Here is a 25,084-nt window from a genome sequence, read left to right on the forward strand (position 1 = left end):
TTTATTTTGTACCCTTTGCGTTCATATTTCACTGTTTGCTGCATTTTTGTTGCGTTTCACTTGATTGTAAAATATGTCAATCGAAAGGGGGGGGGGTGAGTTCATATTTTGTCAATATTATGTGTTTTATTGTTCATAGAAAATTTTAAAATTCCATTATGTTTTTTAAAGAGTTCTGTCATAACATGTTTAGCATTCAATCATACTTTATGGTGAGGTTTTGTATTAGTGTTCCTAAAAATAGACATGTCAGCCCCCAGATATATTCTTTTCACTAAACCTGGCCCCCGAGTCAAAATAATTGGCCAGGCTTGTTTTTGTCACGCCTCTGGATCATGACTTCTTTTGTTTTTTGGACAGTCAGTTCCGCTTTTGCACTTCCTTGTTTTTCTCATTTCCATGCCAACTCATTTAATTTTCACCTGGCCCTCATGTCACGCCCCTGTCCTCAGCCCTCACACCTGTTTGTAATGATAATAGTTATTATTTAAGCCACAGTCTCCATGAAGTCGGCCTGGCAACTTCACCCACATTCTTCATCTGCTTCATGCCTTGCTATTCTGTTCATTTTGTCCACGCCATGTAAGTTTTGTTATTCATGCCACAGTGCAAGTTTTTGTTATTCATGCCACAGTGCAAGTTTTTTTGGTTCATGTTTGTAGTTTGTAGCCTTTATGCTAGTCTTTTGTTTTTTGTAGCCAAGTATTCTCCGCCATTGTGCGTGCCCTTTGTTTGCCTTCTTTTAGTTCACTAGAGTATTAAATAAAATGTACTCACATTCAGGTCTCGCTCGTGCCAACTATCCTTTGCGTTGGAAAAACAAACTATCTCCAAGTCATAGTCCAAGTATTGACAGTTCTAAGGCTTAGTGATGTATCGGATTGTAGGTGTTTTTATTTTGTACCGTTTGCGTTCATATTTCACTGTTTGTTGCATTTTTGTTGCGTTTCACTTGATTGTAAAATATGTCGATCGAAAGGGGGTGTGAGGTTCATATTTTGTCAATATTATGTGTTTTATTGTTCATAGAAAATTTTAAAATTCCATTATGTTTTTTAAAGAGTTCTGTCATAACATGTTTAGCATTCAATCATACTTTATGGTGAGGTTTTGTATTAGTGTTCCGAAAAATAGATATATCAGCCCCCAGATATTTTTTTTTCTCTAAACCTGGCCCCCGAGTCAAAATAATTGGCCAGGCTTGTTTTTGTCACGCCTCTGGATCATGATCTCTTTTGTTTTTTGGACAGTCAGTTCCGCTTTTGCACTTCCTTGTTTTTCTCATTTCCATGCCAACTCATTTAATTTTCACCTGGCCCTCATGTCACGCCCCTGTCCTCAGCCCTCACACCTGTTTGTAATGATCATAGTTATTATTTAAGCCACAGTCTCCATGAAGTCGGCCTGGCAACTTCACCCACATTCGTCATCTGCTTCATGCCTTGCTATGCCGTTCATTTTGTCCACGCCATGTAAGTTTTGTTATTCATGCCACAGTGCAAGTTTTTGTTATCCATGCCACAGTGCAAGTTTTTTTGGTTCATGTTTGTAGTTTGTAGCCTTTATGCTAGTCTTTTGTTTTTTGTAGCCAAGTATTCTTCACCATTGTGCGTGCCCTTTGTTTGCCTTTTTTTAGTTCACTAGAGCAGTGGTCCCCAACCACCGGGCCGCAGAAGAATTTTTTATAAAAAAAAATATATATATATTTTTTTTTTATTAAATCAACATGAAAAACACAATATACACTTGCCATTAGTGCACCAACCACAAAAACCTCCCTTTTTCATGACAAAAACGTCCCTTTTTCATTACAAAGAAGGAAAAAAAAAAAAAAAGGACACCCCCCCGGGCCGCGGGACAAATTATTAAGCGTTGATCAGTCCGCGGATACAAAAAGGTTGGGGACCACTGCACTAGAGTATTAAACAAAATGTACTCACATTCAGGTCTCGCTCGTGCCAACTATCCTTTGCGTTGGAAAAACAAACTATCTCCAAGTCATAGTCCAAGTATTGACAGTTCTAAAGCTTAGTGATGTATCGGATTGTCGGTGTTTTTATTTTGTATCCTTTTAGTTCATATTTCACTGTTTGTTGCATTTTTGTTGCGTTTCACTTGATTGTAAAATATGTCGATCGAAACGTTCATATTTTGTCAATATTCAGTGTTTTATCCTTCATAGAAAAATTTAAAATTCCATTATGTCATAACGTTTTTAGCATTCAATCAGACATTATTGTGAGGTTTTGTATTAGTGTTCCTAAAAATAGATATATCAGCCCCCAGACACATTTTTTTCTCTAAATATAGCCCTCAAGTCAAAATAATTGCCCAGGCCTGCTTTAATAGATGTCATCAGTCTTTGATTCTGACAAGAAGCTTTGAAGTGTGACATCTTTTTAAAAAGTGAAGCATGCGGACCACTTTCCTTGTGATAGTTTGTACCACACTGAAGGGAAACACAGAACAAGAAGGAGGTTTAAATAGTGTTGTGGCAAATATTCACACTCGAAGAATATCAGTGAGCACAAAGACGCTCGTTCGAATCGCTGTCGAGGGGAAATTGGGTGGCGAGTGGAAATAAGAGGAGACGATGAAGACCTTGGGATAGGAGGAGAGTGGACCGCAGCGAGGAGAGGAGCGAGGAAGGCATACCATGTGGACGTGTTGTATTATTAATTGTGGCCAAATGTCGTGAAGTAGTGGAGCGAACCTTTGGTCCATTAGGAGCTCCTCCTTGCTGCTCCTCTTGCTCGCTACTTTTTTTTTGTTCGGGTTTCTTTCTAAGTGGAGGAGGATGACTCACAGCATCCCGACTTACTTCTCTGCAGTCTCTTCAACTCAAATAAGTTTCACTTCTTTTTCGTGCTTTAGTCTCTAAAAGCCCAAGCTGTTTAATTCCATGCTTTTTTTTTTAATTTTTCTTTGCTATTTGGGCTTATTGGACCCTAATGAGAATAAAAACCAAGAATCATCTTTTGATATGATGTACTTATAAACGCTATTTCCATATGAGTTGGGAAATTGTGTTGGATGTAAATATAAACAGAATACAATGATTTGCAAATCATTTTCAACCCATATTCAGTCAAATATGGTACAAAGACAACATATTTGATGTTCAAACTCATAAACTTTATTTTTTTTTGCAAATAATAATTAACTTAGAATTACATGGCTGCAACACTTACCAAAGTAGTTGGGAAAGGGCATGTTCACCACTGTGTTACATCACCTTTTCTTTTAACAACACTCAATAAACGTTTGGGAACTGAGGAAACTAAATGTTGAAGCTTTGAAAGTGGAATTCTTTCCCTTTCTTGTTTTACTAATCCCATTTCCATATGAGTTGGGAAATTGTGTTAGATGTAAATATAAACGGAATACAATGATTTGCAAATCCTTTTCAACCCATATTCAGTTAAATATGCTACAAAGACAACATATTTGATGTTCAAACCCATAAACTTATTATTTATTTTGTTTTGCAAATAATAATTAACTTAAAATTTCATGGCTGCAACACGTGCCAAAGTAGTTGGGAAAGGGCATGTTCACCACTGTGTTTCATCACCTTTTCTTTCAACAACACTCAATAAACGTTTGGGAACTGAGGAAACTAATTGTTGAAGCTTTGAAAGTGGAATTCTTTCCCATTCTTGTTTTATGTAGAGCTTCAGTCCTTCAACAGTCCGGGGTCTTCTTGTCATATTTTACGCTTCATAATGCACCACACATTTTCGAAGGGAGACAGGTCTGGACTGCAGGTGGGCCAGGAAAGTACCCACACTCTTTATATATATAGATATATATTAGGGCTGTGAATATTTGGGTGTCCCACGATTCGATTCAATATCGATTCTTGGGGTCACGATTTGATAATATGTCTATTTTTTCGATTCGATTCTCGATTCAAAAACAATATTTTTCAGATTCAAAACGATTCTGTATTCATTCAATACATAAGATTTCAGCAGGATCTACCCCAGTCTGCTGACATGCTAGCAGAGTAGTAGATTTAAAAAAAAAAAAAAAACTTTTATAATTGTAAAGGACAATGTTTTATCAACTGATTGCAAGAATGTAAATTTGTTTTAACTATTAAACGAACCAAAAATATGACTTATTTTATCTTTGTGAAAACATTGGACACAGTGTGTTGTCAAGCTTATGAGATGCGATGCAAGTGTAAGCCACTGTGACACTATTGTTCTTTTTGATTATTTTTATAAATGTCTAATGATAATGTCAGTGAGGGATTTTTAATCACTGCTATGCTGAAATTATAACTAATATTGATACTGTTGTTGATAATATTCATTTTTGGTTTGTTCTGTGTCGTGTTTGTGTCTCCTTTCAATTGCTCTGTTTATTGCAGTTCTGAGTGTTGCTGGGTCAGGTTTGGTTTTGGAATTGGATTGCATTGTTATGGTATTGCTGTGTAGTGGTTTGTTGGATTGATTATATATATATATATATATATATATATATATATATATATATATATATATATATATACTGTATATATATATATATATATATATATGCATATATATGCATATGTATATATGTATGTATGTGTGTGTGTATATATATATATATATATATATAATCTTTAGTGACTATATATATATATATATATATATCTCACTAAAGACTCTGCATTGGTGAGCCCCTGTGCCCCTTTCAAAAAGAAGTGAGAGAAGAAAGTTAGTCTGTAGTTCTAAATATATTTGTCCTGCTTTTTTGTTATTTTACTCACTTTGTTGCCAATAGCTTAATGGCTAATTGAGCAAATTCGACATTAACATCCTTATTGCAGTCCTGTTATACAATAATAGTAGGTTTTTTCAGCTACCATTATTAAACTTATTAATATTCTCCATGCATAATGTTTTGCAATCACTTTTTGACTTTCTTATTTGCTATTAGAAAGTATAAAACCATTTTTGATCTCGATTAGAATGCATGGAAAGAAACGTATCAAGTATTACCTTGAAGATGAACATGTCCTTGTGTTTCAAATGGTTTGCAATGAAAACATAAATGCAAACCAGGCGTACACAATAAATATCGGTTAGATATGAGGAATTATTATGTCCTACCGATAAATCCCATTTAAAAAAAAAATAGAAAAAAGGATGTTATTCCTTTTTTAGCCGCATGTTACGTCACACACACATGTGATGTTCACATCCACATGCATCGACAACACATGCAGGTATACAACTGCTGCAGTAATAATTGTAAAGACAGCAGCAACTGCAGCTGTGAAAGCTGGAGTGACAGACTGGACACACAAATGGCCTCATTCAGTCACTCACTAACACCTGCTTATGCAGCATCGATGTGTGTGTGTGTGTGTGTGTGTGTGTGTGTGTGTGTGTGTGTGTGTGTGTGTGTGTGTGTGTGTGTGTGTGTGTGTGTGTGTGTGTGTGTCTATGTGTGTGTGTGTGTTATCTTTTGTTGGTCGTCTTTCCATTGGCAAATGTAGAAGTTGTCCCACTGAGCATAGGTGGACATGTTACTGTTTCAGAGGAATAGTTATTTCTGTTTTGTTCAACCATCATGTTTACACAATTTCTTATGTTAAAGGCCTACTGAAAGCCACTACTAGCGACCACGCAGTCTGATAGTTTATATATCAATGATGAAATGCTTGGTTATTGTTTAAAGGCACTTGCGAAAACGACTTTTTACGGTCAATATCGGCTACTGAATTTAATTGTTTTATGTCTTCAATGGAAAAAAAAAGTGCCTTGGCTCAAAAAAAGTTGAAAAAACACTGGATTAGGGTATTTTCCATCGGTTGTAGGAGGCTTATTCAGACCAAACTATTTGAGGAATCAGACTAATTTATATATTGTATCATCATAGCAAGATGACGGGCAGCACAATACGAAGGTCCTGGGTTCGATCCTGGGCTCGGGATCTTTCTGTGTGGGGTTTGCATGTTCTCCCCGTGACTGCGTGGGTTCCCTCCGGGTTCTCCGGCTTCCTCCAACCTCCAAAGACATGCACCTGGGGATAGGTTGATTGACAACACTAAATTGGCCCTAGTGTGTGAATGTTGTCTATCTGTGTAGACCCAGTGATGAGGTGGCGACTTGTCCAGGGTGTGCCCCGCCTTCCGCCCGATTGCAGCTGAGATAGGCTCCAGCTCCCCCAGAGGGAATAAGCGGTAGAAAATGGAAGGATGGATGGATTTCATGGCTGCAACACGTGCCAAAGTAGTTGGGAAAGGGCATGTTCACCACTGTGTTAAATCACCTTTTCTTTTAACAACACTCAATAAACGTTTGGGAACTGAGGAAACTAATTGTTGAAGCTTTGAAGGTGGAATTATTTCCCATTCTTGTTTTATGTAGAGCTTCAGTCGTTCAACAGTCCGGGGTCTCCGCTGTCGTATTTAACGCTTCATAATGCACCACACATTTTCGATGGGAGACAGGTCTAGACTGCAGGCGGGCCAGGAAAGTACCCGCACTCTTTTTTTACGAATTCACGCTGTTGTAACACATGCTGAATGTGGCTTGGCATTGTCTTGCTGAGATAAGCAGGGGCGTCCATGAAAAAGACGGCGCTTAGATGGCACCATATGTTTTTCCAAAACCTGTATGTACCTTTCAGCATTAATGGTGCCTTCACAGATGTGTAAGTTACCCATGCTTTGGGCACTAATGCACTAGTGCTGGCTTTTGAACTTTGCGTCGATAACAGTCTGGATGGTTCGCTTCCCCTTTGGTCCAGATGACACGATGTCAAATATTTCCAAAAACAATTTGAAATGTGGACTTGTCAGACCACAGAACACTTTTCCACTTTGCATCAGTCCATCTTAGATGATATCAGTCCTAGAGAAGCCGGCGGCGTTTCTGGATGTTGTTGATAAATGGCTTTCGCTTTGCATAGTAGAGCTTTAACTTGCACTTACAGATGTAGCAACAAACTGTATTTAGTGACAATGGTTTTCTGAAGTGTTCCTGAGCCCATGTGGTGATATCCTTTAGAGACTGATGTCGGTTTTTGATACAGTGCCGTCTGAGGGATCGAAGGTCACGGTCATTCAATTTTTGTTTCCGGCCATGCCGCTTACGTGGAGTGATTTCTCCAGACTCTCTGAACCTTTTGATGATATTATGGAGCGTAGATGTTGAAATCCCTAAATTTCTTGCAATTGCACTTTGAGAAACGTTGTCTTTAAACTGTTTGACTATTTGCTCACGCAGTTGTGGACAAAGGGGTGTACCTCGCCCCATCCTTTCTTGTGAAAGACTGAGCATTTATTGGGAAGCTTTTTTTATACCCAATCATGGCACCCACCTGTTCCCAATTAGCCTGCACACCTGTGGGATGTTCCAAATAAGTGTTTGGTGAGCATTATCAGTATTTATTACCACCTTTCCCAACTTCTTTGTCACGTATTGCTGGTATCAAATTCTAAAGTGAATGATTATTTGCAACAACAAAAAAAGTTGTAGCATATTCAACTGAATATGGTTTGAAAATGATTTGCAAATCATTGTATTCCGTTTATATTTACATCTAACACAATTTCCCAACTCATATGGAAACGGGGTTGGTAAAAATGGATTAAAACAGTACAGTATTTTGACATTGAACTCTTACTGTGTGCTTTTACTGCATTCTAGTGTCTATGTTTAAGTGTGTGCGGCATAAAACAAGTAAAACATTTGTTGCCATCCTTTGCTTTTTGAGGTTGAAAAAAATCATAATACCACAAGCTGATTCAAACATTGAAACCTCAAAACATAGCAACTTTTTGCACAACTTTCTGATTAATTTAGGCATTTTATCCCTAAAGTAAGCCATTGAAGTCCTGGACGAACTGATTATATCATCTACTGTCATCTTCTGCCTCGTGCTCCACTTCTCCGTAACGCTTTAACCAAAAACTGGTTAGGGAAGACAGAATTTCTAGGCGCAGTCAAGGCGTTGAGGGGTTCCGGTTTGGTGACCGCAGGATTAGGTCTCTGCTTTTTGCAGATGATGTGGTCCTGATGGCTTCATCTGGCCGAGATCTTCAGCTCTCGCTGGATCGGTTCGCAGCCGAGTGTGAAGCGACCGGAATGAGAATCAGCACCTCCAAGTCCGAGTCCATGGTTCTCGCCCGGAAAAGGGTGGAATGCCATCTCCGGGTTGGGGAGGAGACCCTGCCCCAAGTGGAGGAGTTCAAGTACCTAGGAGTCTTGTTCACGAGTGGGGGAAGAGTGGATCGTGAGATCGACAGGCGGATCGGTGCGGCGTCTTCAGTAATGCGGACGTTGTACCAATCCGTTGTGGTGAAGAAGGAGCTGAGCCGGAAGGCAAAGCTCTCAATTTACCGGTCGATCTACGTTCCCATCCTCACCTATGGTCATGAGCTTTGGGTCATGACCGAAAGGATAAGATCACGGGTACAAGTGGCCGAAATTAGTTTCCTCCGCCATGTGGCGGGGCTCTCCCTTAGAGATAGGGTGAGAAGCTCTGTCATCCGGGAGGAACTCAAAGTAAAGCCACTGCTCCTCCACATGGAGAGGAGCCAGATGAGGTGGTTCGGGCATCTGGTCAGGATGCCACCTGAACGCCTCCCTAAGGAGGTGTTTAGGGCACGTCCAACCGGTAGGAGGCCACGGGGAAGACCCAGGACACGTTGGGAAGACTATGTCTCCCGGCTGGCCTGGGAACGCCTCGGGATCCCCCGGGAAGAGCTAGACGAAGTGGCTGGGGAGAGGGAAGTCTGGGTTTCCCTGCTTAGGCTGTTCCCCCCGCGACCCGACCTCGGATAAGCGGAAGATGATGGATGGATGGATGGATGGATGGTTAGGAAAAGTAAACAAAGTCTGGGTGGTCTAGAAATACTATCCAAAAGGGAAACAGAACAAACCCGCTGACTCTTCACTTTGCCGTTTCAGGACACAACTACCAGCAGCAGCCTTTACATATTTAATCCCTGCCACTATTTATATTTAAAAAAGCCGTCATACATTATTGATACATCAGCCCCCTTCGTGTTTCTCTATCACACAGTGTGTTCTTGTCCTTTCCAAACTCTGCCAATCATCTGCAGTCATGCATTTTTCATCCAGCCCTATACATAGAAACTGACTAGTCACGTTTTTAAGGAACCGCTGTTGGTTTGTCATTGTCAGGTTCAAACACTGATGACATCTATTAAACGAGACAAGAAGCAAGGAAATACACAGAGCCAGAATTAAATTTGGCTCAATTTGAGGAGAGACAGTGGCTCTGGCGAAAGATTGTACGCCACCTCTTTTTATTTCGACTTTCCCTGTTTACATAACAACAGCTGTTTCTAAAGGAATGGCGGGTTTGAAAACAGACATTGTTTTCAGTCACACTAACACAAAAGACAAGGATGCCTCGGGCTTGGACTGGTCCTGGATCGAGCTTGGGCAGGTCTTGGATCACAATAGATAACCCCTCCCGCCTCCTACCATCGTACACAATGGAATTTTACAGGCTTGTTACAACAAAGACAGCTTTCGTCTTTTCACTGAAAACCCAGAGAACGGAAAGTTTTTCGATAATTTACATACAAGTTGGCTTCACGGTGGAAGAGGGGTTAGTGTGTCTGCCTCACAATACGAAGGTCCTGCAGTCCTGGGTTCAAATCCAGGCTCGGGATCTTTCTGTGTGGAGTTTGCATGTTCTCCCCGTGAATGCGTGGGTTCCCTCCGGGTACTCCGGCTTCCTCCCACTTCCAAAGACATGCACCTGGGGATAGGTTGATTGGCAACACTAAATGGTCCCTAGTGTGTGAATGTTGTCTGTCTATCTGTGTTGGCCCTGTGATGGGGTGGCGACTTGTCCAGGGTGTACCCCGCCTTCCGCCCGATTGTAGCTCAGATAGGCGCCAGCGCCCCCCGCGACCCCGAAAGGTAATAAGCGGTAGAAAATGGATGGATGGATACATACAAGTATTCTGACAGTCATGTTCTCTGCAATTCATTCTAGCTTCACGGATTTGCGACACTCCCATTGAAATATAAACATATCAGCAAAAATAACCTTCTGAGAACCAGCGTTCTCCGTAATAAATGGGTTGTACTTGTATAGCGCTTTTCTACCTTCAAGGTACTCAAAGCGCTTTGACACTACGTCCACATTTACCCATTCACACACTGATGGAGGGAGCTGCCATGCAAGGCGCCAACCAGCACCCATCAGGAGCAAGGGTGAAGTGTCTTGCTCAGCACACAACGGACATGACGAGGTTGGTATTAGGTGGGGATTGAACCAGGGACCCTCGGGTTGCGCACGGCCACTCTCCCACTGCGCCACGCCGTCCCAATAATGGACTTTTGTTGTTTCTGGTCTGTCTCCCCCGCAGGATTTAGAAGATCAGTCATAGACAATTTAAGAGTGAAAAGCAAATTTTATTTTCACTCGCATACAAAACATTGTAACTTGTATTGCTTCCCTGGCTTCGAGACTCTCCCGAAGAACAGTGTGGCGAAGACACATCAAACTCCCTTCTTGTCTCTCATGGACACACACCTGTTGTTGTTGTTGACTTTGGACTGACTATCGGCCGCACAACATCAAGGCCGCGGAACAGGGACACACTGCAGGCATCCACAAAAAAATATACGCCACACACACATACCCCACCCCCCCGTCCAATGCCCTTGACGCAAATCCCATAGGGGTGAATGACGGATGGGCAGCGCCTGTGAGCTGCAGCCCGCCACCATGGCCCCCTCACTCCCTCCCCTCTGTTGCTCGATATCTGGAGATGTATGTTGTAATATATGTGCTTTGCTATGGAGGGTTTTTTTTCCCACTCCAGACTGGGCCCCCTTAGGATCTCAGTCTAGATTGTATTCTTTTTACTCATCCTTCCCCAGCGTTGACATTTTTCCCATCTTTTACGGAGCACTTTTTGGAGACCCATCAGCGTTCCTGTTCTGTAACCCCGTACACTGTTTGTTTGTCGAATCTAGAACGGGTTTGTGCTGAAAACAATGTTTCGTTGTACGTGTGCAATGACAATAAAGACCTACCTAGTTCTTTTTACATTTTGGAAACACAAATGTCCACGGCAGAGTATGTTGATTCTCAGGAGGATAGTTAGTAGAGTTGATTTGATTCCAATGAAATACAAAAGCAAAACAGCACGGAACAAATGTAGCAGGCCTGCAAATCATTATATCCGGAACTGATTTTATGACAACCCCAATAAAATCAGCTGACATTCACATGAATGTGGTTTTCCTCTTTGCAGCTGGGACTACTGCTGCTTCCACTCTACTGGGAAGACTTTCAACAATATTTTGGAGCGTTCAATTAGCGAGGTGAGAGGGTCACTGCTTTTGGCGAGGCTTGTAAAATACTAAACTTTTGGGAAATGTGTATTGATTGCGATCTATCAAATGGGCATTGGGTAAAAACAGGCTCTTTCTCAGATTGATTCAGTGGCGTAGTGGTTAGAGCAGGGGTCACCAACCTTTTTGAAATCAAGAGCTACTTTTTGGGTACTGATTAATGCGAAGGGCTACCAGTTTGATACACACTTAAATAAATTGCCAAATATAGCCAATTTGCTCAATTTACCTTTAATGGATAAATTTATATATATATTTAAAAAATGGGTATTTCTGTCTGTCATTCTGTCGTTTTTTCCTTTTATGGAAGGTTTTTTTTGTAGAGAATAAATGATGAAAAAACACTTAATTGAACGGTTTTTTAAAAGGAGAAAACACGAAAAAAATGAAAGTTAAATTTTGAAACATAGTTTATCTTCAATTTCGACTCTTTAAAATTCAAAATTCAACCGGAAAAAAAAGAAAAGAAAAACTCGCTAATTTGGATCTTTTTGAAAATGTTTTAAAAATAATTTATGGAACATCGTTAGTCATTTTTCCTGATTAAAAATCATTTTTAAATTTTGATGACATGTTTTAAATAGGTTAAAATCCAATCTGCACTTTGTTATAATATATAACAAATTAGACGAAGCTATATTTCTAACAAGGACAAATCATTATTTCTTCTAGATTTTCCAGAACAAAAAATTTTAAATAAATTCAAAAGACTTTGAAATAAGATTTAAATATGATTTTACAGATTAGGAGGACAGCACAGCTGGGCGCTGCCTTTGTTTGTCCGTCATATTGAAGGAGTGAGGCGTGATACTGTTTGTTTACCACTAAATAAGTTTAGTTGTATTATATAGAAAGTCAACCACGGTGAATATTTTTTGTGTGTGAAAATAAATTAACATTTTGAATCTAGAAATATCTCTGCGAGTGTTTATTTAGAATTTAGTGCGTCATAAAACCTCCTCCTCAAGGCTACTCTACAAACTTTATTTTTATTTTTTCGAACCCTTTTTGGAACAGTAACACAACATCAATCAATCACTGTTTATTTATATAGCCCCAAATCACAAATGTCTCAAAGGACTGCACAAATCATTACGACTACGACATCCTCGGAAGAACCCACAAATGCTAACACATAAACATGACCGAACAAATACCCAGAACCCCTTGCAGCACTAACTCTTCCGGGACGCTACAATATAAGAATATATGTTGATGGGTCAAATACAGAGGATAATTTCACCTCACCTAGTGTGTATGTTTTCTACCGCTTATTCCCTTTTGGCGCCTATCTCAGCTACAATCGGGCGGAAGGCATCGTACATCCTGGACAAGTCGCCACCTCATCGCAGTGATGAACATTATCACATAATTTATTCAGAAAGCATAAACAAGGAAAAATAAAAATAGAATACTATTAGAGGTGTCCAATAATATCGGCCTGTTGATCTTATTGGCCGATAAATGCTTTAAAATGTAATATCGGAAATTATTGGACTAAATATTGGGGTTAACTTTATTAACCCCAATATTTAGTGTTAAAAAACAACAACAAATCATGATTTGTACATTTTCAGAATGTGCTTGTTCTATTTTTTAAACAAAGAAAACAATCTGAAGTTGTCTTTATTTTTAAGTCACCCACTTGGGAGTAGATTTTTCTCCATTAAAATGAGTTTGACACCCCTGGTGTGGTCTGTATTTAGTAGGGGTGTGATTCAGAATCGATTCTCATTTGTAAAAAAAAATTGATATTTTTTTAATTTTATTGTATTTATTTATTAATTGTTTTTTTTAATCAATCCAACAAAACAATACACAGCAATACCATAACAATGCAATCCGATTCCAAAACCAAACCTGACCCAGTAACACTCAGAACTGCAATAAACAGAGCAATTGAGAGGAGACACAAACATTTAACATTTAAACCAGTGAAGTGAATTATATTTATATAGCGCTTTTCTCTAGTGACTCAAAGCGCTCTACATAGTGAAACCCAATATCTAAGTTACATTTAAACCAGTGAAGTGAACAATATTTATATAGCGCTTTTCTCTAGTGACTCTAAGCACTCTACATAGTGAAACCCAATATCTAAGTTACATTTAAACCAGTGAAGTGAACAATATTTATATAGCGCTTTTCTCTAGTGACTCTAAGCACTCTACATAGTGAAACCCAATATCTAAGTTACATTTAAAGCAGTGAAGTGAATTATATTTATATAGCGCTTTTCTCTAGTGACTCAAAGCGCTCTACATAGTGAAACCCGATATCTAAGTTACATTTAAACCAGTGAAGTGAATTGTATTTATATAGCGCTTTTTCTCTAGTGACTCAAAGCGCTCTACATAGTGAAACCCAATATCTAAGTTACATTTAAACCAGTGAAGTGAACAATATTTATATAGCGCTTTTCTCTAGTGACTCAAAGCGCTCTACATAGTGAAACCCAATATCTAAGTTACATTTAAACCAGTGAAGTGAACAATATTTATATAGCGCTTTTCTCTAGTGACTCTAAGCACTCTACATAGTGAAACCCAATATCTAAGTTACATTTAAACCAGTGACGTGAATAATATTTATATAGCGCTTTTCTCTAGTGACTCAAAGCGCTCTACATAGTGAAACCCAATATCTAAGTTACATTTAAACCAGTGAAGTGAATAATATTTATATAGCGCTTTTTCTCTAGTGACTCAAAGCGCTCTACATAGTGAAACCCGATATCTAAGTTACATTTAAAGCAGTGAAGTGAATCATATTTATATAGCGCTTTTTCTCTAGTGACTCAAAGCGCTCTACATAGTGAAACCCAATATCTAAGTTACATTTAAAGCAGTGAAGTGAATCATATTTATATAGCGCTTTTTCTCTAGTGACTCAAAGCGCTCTACATAGTGAAACCCAATATCTAAGTTACATTTAAACCAGTGACATGAATAATATTTATATAGCGCTTTTCTCTAGTGACTCAAAGCGCTCTACATAGTGAAACCCGATATCTAAGTTACATTTAAACCAGTGAAGTGACTAATATTTATATAGCGCTTTTCTCTAGTGACTCAAAGCGCTCTACATAGTGAAACCCAATATCTAAGTTACATTTAAACTAGTGAAGTGAATAATATTTATATAGCGCTTTTCTCTAGTGACTCAAAGCGCTCTACATAGTGAAACTCAATATCTAAGTTACATTTAAACCAGTGAAGTGAACAATATTTATATAGCACTTTTCTCTAGTGACTCAAAGCGCTCTACATAGTGAAACCCAATATCTAAGTTACATTTAAACCAGTGAAGTGAATCATATTTATATAGCGCTTTTTCTCTAGTGACTCAAAGCGCTCGACATAGTGAAACCCAATATCTAAGTTACATTTAAAGCAGTGAAGTGAATCATATTTATATAGCGCTTTTTCTCTAGTGACTCAAAGCGCTCTACATAGTGAAACCCAATATCTAAGTTACATTTAAACCAGTGACATGAATAATATTTATATAGCGCTTTTCTCTAGTGACTCAAAGCGCTCTACATAGTGAAACCCGATATCTAAGTTACATTTAAACCAGTGAAGTGACTAATATTTATATAGCGCTTTTCTCTAGTGACTCAAAGCGCTCTACATAGTGAAACCCAATATCTAAGTTACATTTAAACCAGTGAAGTGAACAATATTTATACAGCGCTTTTCTCTAGTGACTCAAAGCGCTCTACATAGTGAAACCCAATATCTAAGTTACATTTAAACCAGTGAAGTGAACAATATTTATATAGCGCTTTTCTCTAGTGACTCTAAGCACTCTACATAGTGAAACCCAATATCTAAGTTAGATTTAAACCAGTGAAGTGAATTGTATTTATATAGCGCTTTTTCTCTAGTGACTCAAAGCGCTCTACATAGTGAAACCCAATATCTAAGTTAGATTTAAACCAGTGAAGTGAATTGTATTTATATAGCGCTTTTTCTCTAGTGACTCAAAGCGCTCTACATAGTGAAACCCAATATCTAAGTTACATTTAAACCAGTGAAGTGAATAATATTTATATAGCGCTTTTCTCTAGTGACTCAAAGCGCTCTACATAGTGAAACCCAATATCTAAGTTACATTTAAACCAGTGAAGTGAATAATATTTATATAGCGCTTTTTCTCTAGTGACTCAAAGCGCTCTACATAGTGAAACCCAATATCTAAGTTACATTTAAAGCAGTAAAGTGAATCATATTTATATAGCGCTTTTTCTCTAGTGACTCAAAGTGCTCTACATAGTGAAACCCAATATCTAAGTTACATTTAAACCAGTGAAGTGAATAATATTTATATAGCGCTTTTCTCTAGTGACTTAAGGCGCTCTACATAGTGAAACCCGATATCTAAGTCACATTTAAACCAGTGAAGTGAATTATATTTATATAGCGCTTTTCTCTAGTGACTCAAAGCGCTCTACATAGTGAAACCCAATATCTAAGTTACATTTAAACCAGTGAAGTGAATAATATTTATATAGCGCTTTTTCTCTAGTGATTCAAAGCGCTCTACATAGTGAAACCCAATATCTAAGTTACATTTAAACCAGTGAAGTGAATAATATTTATATAGCGCTTTTTCTCTAGTGACTCAAAGCGCTCTACATAGTGAAACCCAATATCTAAGTTACATTTAAAGCAGTGAAGTGAATCATATTTATATAGCGCTTTTTCTCTAGTGACTCAAAGCGCTCTACATAGTGAAACCCAATATCTAAGTTACATTTAAAGCAGTGAAGTGAATAATATTTATATAGCGCTTTTTCTCTAGTGACTCAAAGCGCTCTACATAGTGAAACCCGATATCTAAGTTACATTTAAACCAGTGAAGTGAATAATATTTATATAGCGCTTTTCTCTAGTGACTCGAAGCGCTCTACATAGTGAAACCCAATATCTAAGTTACATTTAAACCAGTGAAGTGAATAATATTTATATAGCGCTTTTCTCTAGTACCTCAAAGCGCTTTACATAGTGAAACCCAATATATAAGTTACATTTAAACCAGTGACGTGAATAATATTTATATAGCGCTTTTCTCTAGTGACTCAAAGCGCTCTACATAGTGAAACCCGATATCTAAGTTACATTTAAACCAGTGAAGTGAATAATATTTATATAGCACTTTTTCTCTAGTGACTCAAAGCGCTCTACATAGTGAAACCCAATATCTAAGTTACATTTAAACCAGTGAAGTGAATTATATTTATATAGCGCTTTTCTCTAGTGACTCAAAGCGCTCTACATAGTGAAACCCAATATCTAAGTTACATTTAAACCAGTGAAGTGAATAATATTTATATAGCGCTTTTCTCTAGTGACTCAAGGCGCTCTACATAGTGAAACCCGATATCTAAGTTACATTTAAACCAGTGAAGTGAATCATATTTATATAGCGCTTTTTCTCTAGTGACTCAAAGCGCTCTACATAGTGAAACCCAACATCTAAGTTACATTTAAACCAGTGACGCGAATAATATTTATATAGCGCTTTTCTCTAGTGACTCAAAGCGCTCTACATAGTGAAACCCGATATCTAAGTTACATTTAAACCAGTGAAGTGAATCATATTTATATAGCGCTTTTTCTCTAGTGACTCAAAGCGCTCTACATAGTGAAACCCAATATCTAAGTTACATTTAAACCAGTGACGTGAATAATATTTATATAGCGCTTTTTCTCTAGTGACTCAAAGCGCTCTACATAGTGAAACCCGATATCTAAGTTACATTTAAACCAGTGAAGTGAATTATGTTTATATAGCGCTTTTTCTCTAGTGACTCAAAGCGCTCGACATAGTGAAACCCGATATCTAAGTTACATTTAAACCAGTGAAGTGAATTATGTTTATATAGCGCTTTTTCTCTAGTGACTCAAAGCGCTCGACATAGTGAAACCCGATATCTAAGTTACATTTAAACCAGTGAAGTGAATTATGTTTATATAGCGCTTTTTCTCTAGTGACTCAAAGCGCTCGACATAGTGAAACCCGATATCTAAGTTACATTTAAACCAGTGAAGTGAATAATATTTATATAGCGCTTTTTCTCTAGTGACTCAAAGCGCTCGACATAGTGAAACCCAATATCTAAGTTACATTTAAACCAGTGAAGTGAATAATATTTATATAGCGCTTTTCTCTAGTGACTCAAAGCGCTCTACATAGTGAAACCCAATATCTAAGTTACATTTAAAGCAGTGAAGTGAATTATATTTATATAGCGCTTTTTCTCTAGTGACTCAAAGCGCTCTACATAGTGAAACCCAATATCTAAGTTACATTTAAAGCAGTGAAGTGAATACTATTTATATAGCGCTTTTCTCTAGTGACTCAAAGCGCTCTACATAGTGAAACCCAATATCTAAGTTACATTTAAACCAGTGAAGTGAACAATATTTATATAGCGCTTTTCTCTAGTGACTCAAAGCGCTCTACATAGTGAAACCCAATATCTAAGTTACATTTAAACCAGTGACGTGAATAATATTTATATAGCGCTTTTCTCTAGTGACTCAAAGCGCTCTACATAGTGAAACCCAATATCTATTTTTTATATTTAAACCAGTGTGGGTGGCACTGGGAGCAGGTGGGTAAAGTGTCTTGCCCAAGGACACAACGGCAGTGACTAGGATGGCGGAAGCGGGGATCGAACCTGCAACCCTCAAGTTGCTGGCACGGCCGCTCTACCAACCGAGCTATACCGCCTATGTATTGAATGAATACAGAATCCTTTTGAATCGGGAACAAATCGTTTTTGAATCGCGTTGAATTGAAAAAAAAATCGATTTTGAATCGAATCGGGGGACACCCAAAGATTCACAATTTTTCTCGGCCTAAATAACATCAGCAGCCAGCAGTAGTCGCTAAATATAACCGGTTATCTTTAGGTGCATCTGTAGGCAGTGACACAGTATACAGTGGCATGACCGAGCGTATTCCCCGAAGACCTTGAAGGCACCGTGCCGCCTTCAAGCAAAAGAGTTGTTCTCAATCTGCCTGTCTGCACGAGTTACACGCTTCCACCCTCAATTTGGAGGCATGGCTTGATGCTAACACACCAAGAGTGCATCTTATTGCTCATTTACTCTCTTTTGCTTGCTTATTTTCTTAATGAGTGCCACTTTTCATCAGTGGCTTCCTTTCATTTGCTTGTTCCTTTCCACTGCTTCCCTTCTTTCAAACAGACCCACTACTACAGTGGGGCAAAAAAGTATTTAGTCAGCCGCCGATTGTGCAAGTTCTCCCACTTAAAATGATGACAAAGGTCTGTAATTTTCATCATAGGTACACTTCAACTGGGAGAGACAGAATGTGAAAAAAAAATCCAGGAATTCAAATTGTAGGAATTTTGAATAATTTATTTGTAAATTGTAGTGGAAAATAAGTATTTGGTCTACCATTCAAAGCTCTCACTGATGAAAGGAGGTTTTGGCGCAAAAACTCACGATACATGGCCCCATTCATTCTTTCCTTAACACGGATCAATCGTCCTGTCCCCTTAGCAGAAAAACAGCCCCAAAGCATAATGTTCCCACCCCCATGCGTCACAGTAGGTTTGGTGTTCTTGGGATGCAACTCAGTATTCTTCTTCCTCCAAACACGATGAGTTGAGTTTATACCAAAAAGTTGTATTTTGGTTTCATTTGACCACATGACATTCTCCCATGTGCTTTCTGGCAAACTTCAGACGGGCCTGGACATGCACTGGCTTAAGCAGGGGGACACGTCTGGCACTGCAGGATTTGATTCCCTGTCGGCGTAGTGTGTTACTGATGGTAACCTTTGTTACTTTGGTACCAGCTCTCTCCAGGTCATTCATTAGGTCCCCCCGTGTGGTTCGGGGATTTTTGCTCACCGTTCTCATGATCATTTTGACCCCCACGGGATGAGATCTTGCGTGGAGCCCCAGATCGAGCGAGATTATCAGTGGTCTTGTATGTCTTCCATTTTCTGATAATTGCTCCCACAGTTGATTTTTTCACACCAAGCTGCTTGCCTATTGTAGATTCACTTTTTCCAGTCTGGTGCAGGTTTACAATTATTTTCCTGGTGTCCTTTGACAGCTCTTTGGTCTTGGTCTAGTGGAGTTTGACTGTTTGAGGTTCTGGACAGGTGTCTTTTATACAACTAATGAGTTCAAACTAGTGCCATTAATACAGGTAACGAGTGGAGGACAGAAGAGCTTCTTAAAGAAGTTACAGGTCTGTGAGACCTAGAGATCTTCCTTCTTTGAAGTGACCAAATACTTATTTTCCACCATAATTTACAAATAAATTCTTAAAAATTCTACAAAGTGAATTCACATTCTGTCTCTCACAGTTGAAGTGTACCTATGATGAAAACTACAGACCTCTGTCATCATTTTAAGTGGGAGAACTTGCACAATCGGTGGCTGACTAAATACTGTATAACACAGTATGTATAAAATAGTGGTGAGGTATTGGGTGTCGGAGTCGAGTGTCGCTGTCCTTACCTCCACCAGGTGTGGCGTCGGGTTGAAGCCGCACAGGTTGCACACCTGAGTCTGGCACTGTGTACAGGAATTGTAGTTCGGCGGGTCCGAGCTGCCGATGTTGAGCTCCGTTTTACAAAGAGGGCAGTTGACTTTGGGCTTCACCGGCGCCGGATCTGCCATGGGTGTGTTCACAGGCTCCTGCTTAGGTTCCAGCTTCTGCACGTGCGATGGCGTTTGCGGAAGATGCTGCCCTTGAAGTTGCTGCGGATCTTTTTGATGAAAGGGGGGCTTTTGTTGTTGCGGCATTTCTTGCTGGTGTGGCAGAGTCTGCTGCTGTTGCTTTGGCGCATGCAGACCTACTGCCTGACCTCCTATCGTTTGGCTCGGTGCATGGAGTCCAGCTATTTGGTTTGGTCCTTGAGGGCCACCCATTTGATTGGACGGATGGGCGCCACTCAGTTGAGTTGGTCCATGAGAAGCCCCCATCCCAAATGGTTTGGTACCTGAGGCCCCTTGCTGTTGCTGCTTGTTTTCAGGGGTTGCATTACTGAACACCACTTTGCCTCGTGCGGGACTGGGATGGGTAGAAGAGGTGGTCAAAGGGTCGACATTGATCAATGTACTCGCCTGATTGAGCAAGGACGCCCCAAAGCCAAAAAGTTTGGTCAGTCCGTCCTGGGCTGGAGGATGAGCCTGACTCTGGGGCTTGTGAGCTGGAGAGGAGCCGGCACTTCGGGTGTGGTCATGGTGCCGTGCCATGGACTGGTGCATGGGAGAGCCACGACCCAAATCTGGTTGGGAGGGTGCTTTAGTCATGCCTGGGAGGGGTACAGCACCAGGATGGGGAATCCTTGGACCACCAGGTTGGTTGGGGCCTGTAGAACCACCACCTGTTCCTATACCCCTCATACCCTGATGGGAAGGACCTGTCTGACTCTGGGGGCCACCAGAAGATGAGTGACTCTGTAAGCCTTGGGAACTATGAGGCTGAGTTTGGGGCCCCACCTGGGACTGTGAATAAGGCTGCTGCTGAGCCTGGGGATACTGCTGGGTATGGGGATATTGCTGACTCTGGGGTCCTGACTGAGACTGAGGATAAGGCTGCTGTTGTTGCTGCGGCTGACCCTGGGGCCCAAACTGTGATGTTGAGTAAGGATTTTGCTGGGCCTGGGGTCCAGATCCCGACTGTGAGAAAGGCGGCTGCTGAGCCTTGGGTCCAGACTGGGACTGTGTGTAAGGGTGCTGCTGAGCCTGGGGTCCAGACTGGGACTGTGTGTAAGGCTGCTGCTGAGCCTGGGGTCCAGACTGGGACTGTGTATAAGGCTGTTGCTGAGCCTGGTGTCCAGACCGGGACTGTGAATAAGGCTGCTGCTGAGCCTGGGGTCCAGATTGGGACTGTGAGTAAGGCTGCTGCTGAGCCTGGGGCCCAGACTGGGACTGTGTATAAGGCTGCTGCTGAGCCTGGGGTCCAGATTGGGACTGCGAGTAAGGCTGTTGCTGAGCCTGGGGAAACTGCTGAGACTGAGTGTACTGTTGGGATTGGGGATACTGCTGGGACTCGGGGTACTGTTGAGATTGGGGGTATTGCTGGGTCTGGGGAAGCTGCTGAGACTGGGGATGCTGTTGGGACTGGGGATGCTGTTGGGACTGGGGATGCTGCTGGGACTGGGGAGGCTGCTGGGACTGGGGGTACTGTTGTGACTGGGGGTACTGCTGTGACTGTGGGTACTGTTGAGACTGGGGATACTGCTGGGACTGGGGATATTGCTGAGACTGCGATTGCTCCTGTGCCTGGGGATATTGTTGGGAGTGGGGATATTGCTGAGACTGGGGGTATGTCTGGGCCTGGGTGTATGGCTGTGACTGGGGGTATGTCTGCGCCTGGGCATATGGCTGCGATTGGGAGTAGGGTTGATTCTGGCCATAAATTTGAGACTGCGGTTGTTGTTGCTGCTGCTGCTGTTGCTGGGTGGGCTGGCTTTGGGCCAAAGGTTTCGGTTGTGCTGCGGTTGTCGGCTGTGTTGGCTGAGGTGCAGCCTGCTGAGGCTGGACGATAGGTTTTGCTTGGTGGGACGGAGAGTGGATCTGTTGCTGGCTCTTGGAACGAGGCGTAGTCATATCAATGCCAAGAGCTCTCTGCATCTGACAGTTGAGACACAGCCATTCCTGGACCTGAACAGAGCAGAAGACAAACAATATCTTTAAGCTTGGGTGCTCAACTCTGTCATATAGTCAAATGTGGACTCAATCACATGCACTTATGTTAAAGAGATACAAATACCGGAAAATATGGTACCAGTATTTAAAGTAGTTGAACATGTGAGTTTTGGTTGAATTCTTATGTGGATTACACAATGATTATGTTGACAAGAGGCAAACTTCCATTCATCCATCCATCTTCTTCCGCTTATTCGAGGTTGGGTCACGGGGGCAGCAGCCTAAGCAGAAAACCCCAGACTTCCCTCTCCTCAGCCATTTCGTCCAGCTCCTCCCAGGGGATCCCGAGGTGTTCCCAAGCCAGCCGGGAGACATAGTCTTCCCAACGTGTCCTGGGTCTTCCCCGTGGCCTCCTACCGGTTGGACGTGCCTCAAACGCCTCCCTAGGGAAGCGTTCGGGTGGCGTCCTGACCAGATGCCCGAACCACCTCATCTGGCTCCTCTCGATGTGAAGGAGCAGCGGCTTGACTTTGAGTTCCTCCCGGTTGACAGAGCTTCTCACCCTATCTCTAAGGGAGAGACCCGCCACCCGGCGGAGAAAACTCATTTCGGCCGCTTGTACCCGTGATCTTGTCCTTTCGGTCATAACCCAAAGCTCATGACCATAGGTGAGGATGAGAACGTAGATCGACCGGTAAATTGAGAGCTTTGCCTTCCGGCTCAGCTCCTTCTTCACCACAACGGATCGATACAGCGTTCGCATTACTGAAGACGCCGCACCGATCCGCCTGTCGACCTCACGATCATCCCTTCCCTCACTCGTGAACAAGACTCTGAGGTACTTGAACTCCTCCACTTGGGGCAACCCGGAGATGGTGCTCCACCCTTTTCCGGGCGACAACCATGGACTCGGACCTGGAGGTGCTGATTCCCCTCCCTGTTGCTTCACATGCCAACTTGTCAATTTAAATGAACCCACATGTGGACTCAATCATTTGACCAAAGTATTGAAAAAAACAATAGTTGGGTGTCTCCAAAAGTCGTAACCCTCATCGCATGGTATTATCATCACAGTAAGACATTTAGTTGACACGAAATGAACCCAATGTCAAAGCAGTCAGTGAGGCAGTTACACAAACTCCATCTTTCCTCCCATGGAGGAAAGATGGACACGGACCAAATTATCGACCAGGTTTACTAAAGGTACGTAAATTGCCCACAGCCTCCCTGTCGAGACGTTGGTACACCTTGAGAAGAATTCTAGTGTTGGGATGCAGACGTATATCTGAATTTGCCAGCATGGACATACGTGGGCGGACACGAAGGAGACTATCAAGAAACAAACCTCACCCATTATCATCGTCCGTGAACATCCTCCGAATGACAGCTGCCTACGGAGCCCAGTTTATTATCCCCTGGCTAATTTCTTCTGACTTGAAAAAGCTCATCTTTGAGTGTCGAGTCGCTCGCCTCCTCACAGCGTTGCATCCACCGCTAGCCGCTAGAACGACTGCTACTTTAGCATCTCTGCAGCCACAGCACAGCACTGTAAATCTCCTCAAGTCGCCCCCATTCCCTCTCTTTCCCACAATGCATCACATAAATATACAGCACTCTACCCCCTCCGCTGTTGCATCGCCCCTATAATGTCTCTTCGCCGCTCCTCTAATTTGAGTGGAACATCCTGACCACTTACACGACCACTTACAGAGAGAATAACGCTCGGTTTTTGATTGATACCGTCAGAACCATTTAACTGTTGTGTTAATTACTGTGGTTTACTCCGCACCTTGTGGAGAGCGGCGTGTGATAGTTTGTCTTTCTTTCATCCTATCTTGTCGATTTGTATTGTACAATCGGCGATCAAAGAAACCGGGCTTATTAGTGATTCCCAGAGCCCAAAAAAAGTCTGCGGGCTATAGAGCGTTTTCTATTCGAGCTCCAGTACTCTGGAATGCCCTCCCGGTAACAGTTCGAGATGCTACCTCAGTAGAAGCATTTAAGTCCCATCTTAAAACTCATTTGTATACTCTAGCCTTTAAATACACCCCCTTTTTAGACCAGTTGATCTGCCCTTTCTTTTCTTTTCTGCCCCCCTCTCCTTTGTGGAAGGGGGGGGGGCCACAGGTCATAGTCGGAACCGGGGGGTGGACCGCTCGCCTGTGCATCAGTTGGGGACATCTCTGCACTGCTGACCTGTCGCCGCTCAGGATGGTCTCCTGCTGGCCCCACTATGGACTGGACTCTCTTTATTATATTAGATCCACTATGGACTGGACTTTCACAATATTATGTTAGACCCACTCGACGTCCATTGCATCCGGTCTCCCCTAGAGGGGGAGGGGGGGTCGCCCACATCTGCGGTCCTCTCCAAGGTTTCTCATAGTCATTCTCATTGACAACGCACTGGGTTGTGAGTTTTTCCTTGCCTTTATGTAGGATCTGAACCCGGGGATGTCGTTGGGGCTTGTGCAGCCCTTTGAGACACTTGTGATTGAGGTCTATATAAATAAACATTGATTGATTGATTTCTCGTGTCGCCAGTTAAAAATGGTAGATCGCTGACGAGAATGAAAATAGATCAATGAAATTAAACTCTGCAGCTTTACCGATTACATTTTTCTCCTCAGCATTTACTGTACACAGTTAATAAGGTAAATGGGGTACACTCGTATAGTACTTTTTCTACCTTCAAGATACTCAAAGCGCTTTGACACTATTTCCACATTCACCCATTCACACACACATTCACACACTGACGGCAGAAGCTGGCCCTAACCAGGACCCGTCAGGAGCAAGGGCGAAGTGTCTTGCTCAAGGACACAACGGACATGACGAAGTTGGGAGAAGGTGGGGATCGAACCAGGAACCCACACTCTCCAAACCACCACCATGCCGTCCCCAGGCCAGAGCCCAACATTTTTACTGTGGCTGTAGTACATTCATGCGGTCAAGAGAACGACTTGGTCCTGGTTAGCGCCTTGCATGGCAGCTCCCTCCATCAGTGTGTGTGAATGGGTGAATGTGGAAATAGTGTCAAAGTGCTTTGAGTACCTTAAAAAGGTAGAAAAGTGCTATGCAATTATAA

The 25,084-nt window shown here is 41.5% G+C and overlaps 1 protein-coding gene and 1 long non-coding RNA gene across 8 annotated transcripts in view; one reads left to right on the forward strand and one right to left on the reverse strand.

The window, feature by feature from the left end:
• LOC133555232 (uncharacterized) overlaps window positions 1-25,084 on the forward strand; it is a 238,561-nt gene that overhangs the window by 183,516 nt on the left and 29,961 nt on the right. The window lies entirely within an intron of this gene.
• bsna (bassoon presynaptic cytomatrix protein a) overlaps window positions 1-25,084 on the reverse strand; it is a 295,215-nt gene that overhangs the window by 165,101 nt on the left and 105,030 nt on the right. For all 5 annotated transcript variants that reach the window (XM_061904831.1, XM_061904832.1, XM_061904835.1 and 2 more), the window contains exon 3: window positions 19,858-22,011. In XM_061904831.1, coding sequence (XP_061760815.1) covers window positions 19,858-22,011 — 2,154 coding nt within the window. The remainder of the gene's footprint in view (window positions 1-19,857; window positions 22,012-25,084) is intronic.

The sequence above is a fragment of the Nerophis ophidion genome, linkage group LG06 (assembly GCF_033978795.1).
Source record: "Nerophis ophidion isolate RoL-2023_Sa linkage group LG06, RoL_Noph_v1.0, whole genome shotgun sequence".
Taxonomy (NCBI): domain Eukaryota; kingdom Metazoa; phylum Chordata; class Actinopteri; order Syngnathiformes; family Syngnathidae; genus Nerophis; species Nerophis ophidion.